The sequence below is a fragment of the Aegilops tauschii genome, chromosome 7, assembly GCF_002575655.3.
Source record: "Aegilops tauschii subsp. strangulata cultivar AL8/78 chromosome 7, Aet v6.0, whole genome shotgun sequence".
NCBI lineage: Eukaryota > Viridiplantae > Streptophyta > Magnoliopsida > Poales > Poaceae > Aegilops > Aegilops tauschii.
The window spans coordinates 201,390,463-201,398,874 of NC_053041.3; the positions used below are offsets into that span (position 1 = coordinate 201,390,463).

The 8,412-nt window shown below is 44.9% G+C and overlaps 1 protein-coding gene across 1 annotated transcript; it reads right to left on the reverse strand.

The window, feature by feature from the left end:
• Positions 1 to 748: 748 nt before the first annotated feature.
• On the reverse strand, positions 749 to 5,241 carry LOC109765626 (uncharacterized). The gene is made up of 3 exons (XM_020324410.3): positions 5,002 to 5,241; positions 1,147 to 1,476; positions 749 to 1,018 (listed from the first exon to the last, which is right to left on the reverse strand). Exons 1-3 carry the CDS (start codon positions 5,152 to 5,154, stop codon positions 926 to 928), a joined length of 576 nt encoding a protein of 191 aa, XP_020179999.1. The 5' UTR covers positions 5,155 to 5,241; the 3' UTR covers positions 749 to 925.
• Between the last annotated feature and the right edge of the window lie 3,171 nt (positions 5,242 to 8,412).

The window sequence follows — 8,412 nt, forward strand, 5'->3', positions numbered from 1 at the left end:
TCTCAATTTTTCCTGGGCACTTTCATTTTTTTGGTCAAAATTTGACCAAAAGCTATCTTGAATTGCGTTTTCCTTGTATTTTTTAATCTGCTTGGCATTTTTTTGATTTTTCACAAAATGACCAGCGTGGTAGTGTTCATTTTACATAAGTTTTTATTTTTAGGCACTTTTTTGGTCAAAAAGTGGGCTGGAGACGTGGCAGCTGATGTGGACGCTGACCGGGCAGGTCAACTAGTCAAAACCAATCAAACTAGGCCGGAAACCGGTTTGAGAGTCGGGGTTGAAAGTTGAGGGTAGCAACTTAGATGGTTTTGAAGTACATGTTGTTTCTTAGACATTCATGTCAATTCAGGGTAGCTCGTTTTTATTTGTAGTAGTGTTGGTGCTACGTTCTGCAAACCATGTTTTAGTAAGAAAAGTTAGTTAGACATAACTCTATTTTAATATGCATATTTCTGACGAGCCCTAGGCTGCCGCACTTCTTGCCATGGGCTAGGGCCAACCTGTCCAGACAGATGTGGAGTTATGGACATCATACTTCTGGATTTCTCGAACGCCTGCAATTTAATTTATTTATGCTTGATTTACTGCTGGTGCATGCCCATTATTTGTACCATTTCCATCAACTTAGAAGTTCAATCTTTTCCGCACAAAAGAACTTAAAATTTCATTCTAACATACAGATAAGACCTTGGTATTTTTTTTTCAAAAAAAAACCATGGTATTTAAAATGCTCATGCAAGGACAATGGTTCAACTTGCTGTAGTTTAAAAATTAAAAGTGTTTATGCATGCATACTGTATGATATTACAATGGACCAAGATACAATTTAGGTTTACGTTAAGAAGAACCAGAGACAGCCAGCCATCCTCTTGGTCTTCTGCAGATCTTCCAGCCGAGCTTAATACTTGACCAATTAATTTACTTAGACACCATGGCCACCAAGTGAGTCCGTCAGCAACCTTCCGAGCCTTGTCGCCGCCATGGACGCATCCAAGACAGCCTCAGAGCTCACTGCCTGCATATCACAGTCACACACGCACAGTGAAGACATTGTCATTTGCAGGAACAATATTTGATTATCAACCGAACAAAAAGCAAGCAAGCATGCATGCCGAAGCTGTGTGATCGATGATCATATATTACCATGCACTTGATCGTGCAGAAAACCTTGCCACCGTCGACAAAGCACCAGCTCGCCTCGACGACCTCCATGCGTCCATCCTGCTCGATGAGGCGGATCACCCTGTGCATCTCGAGTCTCTCCGCGGGGCTCGTCGTGAAGCTCACGTCGAAATGCGCCGCCCCGCCGAGCTGCACCGTGACATCCCGAGCTGTCCCTTGTGTGTTTGGGACCCTGCAGCTGCGCCTTTGGGTTTTGTCATCTCTCATCTGCCTTAGCCTTTCGACTCTCTCGTATAGATCTTCGATGTAGGCGGTGGCCTGCATCAGTTGGCTCGGGATGTCCGGCGGACCCTGGTCACCCAAAGACGAGCTAATTAATCTTGGTTAGAATTTGCGTTAATTCCTTGCAAGAAGTTCTGTAAAATCTTCACCTAGTACTTGACTAACATGATTCAGATAGAGAAAAATCAGGGACTAGTTTTTTTTGAGAAAAGTCCACTTTTCGTCCCTTAATTCTTCGGTTTGCTCACTCTAAAACCGGAGAGATTGCATCACGAACTCTCAAAACCAGCCAATTTTCGTCCCGGCGGGGTTTGGCCGCCAAGTCAACAAGGTTTTGACCACGGGATGATCAGTGCACGGATGAACAGTACACGGATGAACAGTAAAATCGTAAAAATAGCAAAACAAATCAAAAAAATCTGATTTTTTTTACGTCGAAGATACTCAGGTGCGCAAGGTGCATGCCAATTTTTTTTTCATGTTTGGTCGTTTAAGGAGTTCGCGGCAAAAAAAACTAAATGTACTCGGCGATGAACAATAAATTCAAAAAAATAGCAAAAAAATTATAAAAATCTGAATTTTTTTGGCATCAAATATTCTCAGGTGCACAAGACGCATGCAAACTTTTGTGTTGAAATGACATCCGAGGAGCTCGTGGCAAAAAAAACAAAAAAAAGCATACATGTGCGCGCCGCTTCATGTGGTTTTCAAACCCTCGGATGTCATTTCAGCACGAAAATTTGCATGCACCTTGCCCACCTGAGAATCTTCAACGTAAAAAAATTTCAGATTTTTTTGATTTTCTTTGCTATTTTTTTGAACTTACTGTTCATCATGGAGTACATTTAGTTTTGTATTTTTGCCGCGAGCTCCTCGAACGTCCAAACATGACAAAAATTGGCACGCTCCTTGCGCACCTGATTATCTCCGACGTAATTTTTTTTTCGGATTTTTTGGATTTTTTTGCTATTTTTTTACGATTTTACTGTTCATCTGTGCACTGTTCGTCCCGTGGTCAAAACCGGGTTGACTCGGCAGCGAAACACCGCAGGGACGAAAAGTGGCTGGTTTCGAGAGTTCGTGGTGCAATCTGTCCGGTTTTAGAGTTGAGGGACCAAAAATGAGCAAACCGAAGAATTAAGGGATGAAAAGTGGACTTTTCTCTTTTTTTTAATGGTTTTTAAACAACACCCTAGAAACACAGACTGCCTGTGAATTAGCACTGTGTACCCATTTTTTGGTTGAAAATGGGGTTTTGACGTATACTGAAACTAGGTATGTTCTTAATCACTCGGGGCCATATCGATCCCTTTATGCCGGTTCGTACACCCACGTTCTGCCCACACCAGGTCCATAAAATTATAACCTGATGGATTTGCTGCCTAGCGTCCAGTTACTTTCCCGATGCATATATACTTGGCACGTAGACGTTGATGTCTTCAGTCGTGTGTACGTATACTAGTGAGACATAGATAGCGCCAGCGAGGGTGATAGATAGATAGGTCCCTCTGATGGCCGTTTGCTATCCGATTCGCAGCGTATCATGTGCTGTACCCCTGCATGGACGTACGTGCAGGTACGTCGTGTACCACGACACCGGCCTTATGTTCTTTTCTCAAGTACAAACACATGAACACCACACTTGCATAAGCACAAAACATGAACCGGTCCATGTTTTCTCCCCCAAGATATTCATATGCGTTAGACGACAGTTCTTTCTAATTATTACTCTCTCAGGGTTTTTTTTTGGACAATCTAGTACTCTCTCAGTTTCATAATATAGTGCACATAGATTTTTCCAAAAGTCAAACATTACAAACTTTGATCATGTTTATAGACAAAAATATGTACTTTTAAAATGCTGAATGCATATCATCGGATATATTATCGATTATATTTTCATGTATAAATAGTTATCTCTGTAAACTCAGTCAATGTTTGATCAGTTTGGCTTTTAAGAAAATCTATACGGACTACATTATGAAACGAAGGGAGCATATCGAGGCCTTTGGACTCCTGTTTAAATAAAGATGTATACCCCATATGCCTCACATTACACTATGTATATTCACGGGATCATGCACCAAAATCACAAGCTAGAATCAAGCCAAGACATGGCTGGCTTGGATAGACATGTTGCCGACTTATTACCTAAAAAAAGACTAATGATCAACCGGTCATGCAGGCCCTTTTCCAGCAACTTAAAATCAGTTGTTCCATTTCCTATCAAGGTAATATTACTCCACAAATTATATCTTCTACAACAAGCTTTCTGTCTATCTATGCTAAAAAAAGGCAGTAAGTCTTTCTGATGCTTTCCCCTTTTGGGGTAATTCGTTGAGTTTTCCACTGTAGTTGTAGTGTCCATTGGTTTGTGCTGTGTGGATGCTAATCATCTGAGCTCAAGAAATTTACAGTAGGCCCACCAATAGACACAAATCATTGCGCATTCGCAAAAAGAAAGACACAAATCATTGTGCATAATCTAGTTATGGACAAGGGACATCAATTTTTTTAAATAGTTCTTTCTTAGATGCATGGGCAAAGCCCCAAGGGGACATGGGAGTACATACCTACGCCCAATAATTCTTGAAAAATAAATGCATAAACGAAGTATATAAAATACATATACATTGGAAAATCGCTAGGTAATTTGTAAAGTCTTGAACTGGGTGCAACTCAATTGGTTAGGTTTCTTGTGATGGAACCAATCTACCTGGATTTAAGTTCTACGCTTGGACGGGTGCTTATATTTACCTGGATTTATTTCTTTGGGACTATTCATTCAACGGCAGATGACGTGTCTCCCCAACTATGAGGTGTTTATGATGACTTTGTCAATCTCAAGATTTACCGGCACTATCTATTGGAGGCCCTCACAGGGTAGGGTGTGCGTGTGTGCATTCATAAGAGTGAGTGTATGCACATTTATGTTAGCGTTTGTGTACTGTATTTCTCAAAAAAGAAAAATGTAGCCGAGTAGGGGTAGCTAATGTGGGCGGGTTATCATGTACAGAGCGGACTTAGAACCTAAAAAGAAACCTTGCATCAGTTGTCAAGTTGATCCAATATTTCATCAGGTCATTAGTCGTCTACTTATTTTTCTCTATGTTATGAGCTTATTTGTTTCTCATATGTACATATACGATGGCGCTAGATGTACAGGCTGTAATGTGTATCAATAAGAACTCCCCATAGTTGTATAGGCCGCCCCTGACAGAAACAAGAAGCCGTTTTAGCTGACAAATCAGCTACCGGGGGGGGGGGGGGGGGGGGGGGGGCTGTTGAAGCGTACAAAGCTATTTGTCGATCGTGAGTTTTTTTTTTCCTAAAAGGGATACCAGAACAAATCGCAACATATGTAACGCGCACAATAGTTAGATCATCGAACTGAGAGGCAACAGCATGTCTTGAAAAAAGAAAAGACAGCTTAGAAATACCAAGAAAGACATGAACTAAAACAGGAGAAGAAAAGGAGGTTGCGATCGCACCCGTGCATAACTTTCCAGCAGATTACGAATCCAACAGTGTTTGAATTCTCGCATGCTAGTTAACTATGAATTTGCACAAAATTTGTGTATATCTTTTACGTACCTGTGAGGCGTCCAGCCGATAGTCTTGGGGGAGCAGAGACGTCAGCTTGGAGCACAGATCTTCCACCTCCGTCCTCCCACTCGCCTTCGTCCGCGCATCGTTCATGCCGAACACCATGTCCGTCCCCCCTCCGTCTCCTCCCTTCCTCTTCATACTCGTGAAGCAAAGTAGACTTTCCTTCTTGAAAGACCCAGACTTCTCTTCTTATAGACCCAGCAATTTGGCGTATGCACATGCATGAAACATGACAGTGGGGCTACCGACCACTTGTGCAACTGGCTAAGCCGCTAAGGTTGCATGGATTATGTGATTTGGTGCTTGTGGCCACTTGTGCAAGTAAATTTACGAGGATAGGGACGTAGAGTGCTTGTCATGTATCCAAGTTTTTACTTTTCAGGCCCCTCTGTAACCGCCTTCGCCATTTTTGTTGTTGAAGGAATTATTATTTTTCGGCTGATAAGTTAGAAACATAATTATTCTACGGTGAAATGAAGGCCGGGTGCCAATTCTACGGCGAAATGGATCGTGGCTTGAAAAGTGCGACATTGGTGCTGCCTCCACCGGTGGTTGTAGTAGATACTAGTGATCGGCAAGGAGCGCCCACATCATCGACATAGCTTACAAAAGCCACGACAATACACTAATGGAAAACAGGCTAGCGGTGCAGAAGCCCCACTAGTGACGGGCGTGGCTGTGGAGGGCTCCTGCCACTGCTAACCCGCAACTGGTAATGAGTAGGTAGTGGTGGGCATTCTGCACAACCCACCACTTCTGCAAGTACCAGTGGCGGGGCCTCCCTTCCACCCGCCATATTAGGGTAGGTACAATAGAGCCTAGTCAGCTGGCTGCATGCTGTTCCACGTGAGAAAAATCCTAGCTGGAGGGAAGAGAAGGGAGGAGGGAGAAGGAAGTAGGCACTTTGTCTATCGCCCGGCTACAATGCAAAATTCAGCCGTCTTCTTGTAGCCCGATGTGAGCGCTAGAGCCGGCGCTCCCGATCTGGTGCGCCTCCCGTGCTTCTTCCTTCCCCCACACGCCAAATCTTCCGCTGCCTCGCCCCCAAATCACTTCCCGCGTGCCAAAAAATTGAAGCTTTAAAGCCTTCAAATCGCCCCTAAATCAACACCTCGCCAGCCCTAGAACCGCCGCCGGCATCTAATCAAGCAGATGGGCCAGCGGTCCAAAAGGACGTGTGCATCGTTAGTAATTATTAAAACAGAGGAATATGGTTGTTGGTTGGAGGGGCAATAGAGCTATATACCAGGTAAACCTTCCTCTAAACCACAACTAGGACACAACTAGTGTTAGGGGACGTAGTAATAATTCAAAATTTTCCTACGTGTCACCAAGATCAATCTAGGAGAGGCTAGCAAAGAGAGAGAGAGTGCATCTTCATACCCTTGAAGATCGCTAAGCGAAAGCGTTACAAGAACGCGGTTGATGGAGTCGTACTCGCGGCGATTCAAATCGCGGAAGATCAGATCCAAGCGCCGAACGGACGGCGCCTCCGCGTTCAACACACGTACAGCCCGGGGACGTCTCCTCCTTTTTGATACATCAAGGGGGGAGGAGAAGTTGAGGGAGAGCTCCGGCAGCACGACGACGTGGTGGTGGAGCTTGTGGTTCTGCGGCAGAGCTTCGCTAATCTCAGCGGAGGAGGAGGAGGTGTAGGAGGGGGAGGGCTGCGCCAGGGGAAGGGTGCGGCTGCCCTCCCACCCCTTCATTATATATAGGGGGAAGGGACGAGGGGGCCGGCCCCTTAGATCCATCTAGATGGGGGCGGCCAGGGGGGAAACTTGCCCCCAAGCAGGTGGGAGGCACCCCCACCCCCTAGGGTTTCCAACCCTAGGCGCCTTGGGCCCTTGGGGGGCGCACCAGCCCACTAGGGCGGCTGGTTCCCACCCATTTTCAGCCCATTTGGTCCCCCGAGGCAGGTGGCCCCACCCGATGGACCCCCGGACACCTTTCGGTGGTCCCGGTACAATACCGATAACCCCCGAAACTTTCCGGCGAGTGAAACTGGACTTCCCATATATAAATCTTCATCTCCGGACCATTCCGGAACTCCTCGTGACGTCCGAGATCTCATCCGGGACTCCAAACAACTTTCGGTAACCACATACAATTGCCATTACAACTCTAGCGTCACCGAACCTTAAGTGTGTAGACCCTACGGGTTCGGGAACCATGCAGACATGACCGAGACACTTCTCTGGCCAATAACAAATAGCGGGATCTGGATACCCATATTGGCTCCCACATGTTCCACGATGATCTCATCGGATGAACCACAATGTCGGGGATTCAATCAATCCCGTATACAATTCCCTTTGTCCATCGGTATGTTACTTGCCCGAGATTCGATCGTCGGTATCCCTATACCTTGCTCAATCTCGTTACCGGCAAGTCTCTTTACTCGTTCCGTAACACATGATCCCGTGACTAACTCCTTAGTCACATTGAGCTCATTATGATGATGCATTACCGAGTGGGCCCAGAGATACCTCTCCGTCATACGGAGTGACAAATCCCAGTCTCAATTCGTGCCAACCCAACAGAAACATTCGGAGATACCTGTAGTGCACCTTTATGGTCACCCAGTTACGTTGTGATGTTTGATACACCCAAAGCATTCCTACGGCATCCGGGAGTTGCACAATCTCATGGTCTAAGGAAAAGATACTTGATATTAGAAAAGCTCTAGCAAAGGAACTACTTGATCTTGTGCTATGATTAGGATTGGGTCTTGTCCATCACATCATTCTCCTAATGATGTGGCCCGTTATCAACGACATCCAATGTCCATTGTCAGGAAACCACAACCATCTATTGATTAACGAGCTAGTTAACTAGAGGCTCACTAGGGACATGTTGTGGTCTATGTATTCATACATGTATTACGGTTTCCGATCAATACAATTATAGCATGAACAATAGACAATTATCGTGAACAAGGAAATATAATAATAACCATTTTATTATTGCCTCTAGGGCATATTTCCAACAGTCTCCCACTTGCACTAGAGTCCATAATCTAGTTACATTGTGATGAATCGAACACCCATAGAGTTCTGGTGCTGATTATGTTTTGCTCGTGGAAGAGGTTTAGTCAACGGATCTGTGACATTCAGATCCGTATGTACTTTACAAATATCTATTTTCCCATCTTGAATATATTCATGAATGGAGTTGAAGCGACGCTTGATGTGCTTGGTCTTCTTGTGAACCTGGGCTCCTTGGCAATGGCAATAGCTCCAGTGTTGTCACAGAAGAGAGTCATCGGGCCCGACGCATTGGGAATCATTCCTAGGTCGGTGATAAACTCCTTCATCCAGACTCCTTCCCGCGCTGCTTCCGAAGCAGCTATGTACTCCGCTTCACATGTAGATCCCGCCACGACGCTTTGCTTGC

Bases quoted from the DNA above. Each gene is read 5' to 3' on its own strand.
- LOC109765626 (XM_020324410.3), bottom strand. From the start codon at position 5,154: ATGAAGAGGAAGGGAGGAGACGGAGGGGGGACGGACATGGTGTTCGGC. The intron at 1,477-5,001 runs GTACGTAAAAGA...TTGGGTGACCAG, and splicing joins ATCGGCTGGACGCCTCACAG to GGTCCGCCGGACATCCCGAG. The intron at 1,019-1,146 runs GTAATATATGAT...TGTGATATGCAG, and splicing joins TCTGCACGATCAAGTGCATG to GCAGTGAGCTCTGAGGCTGT.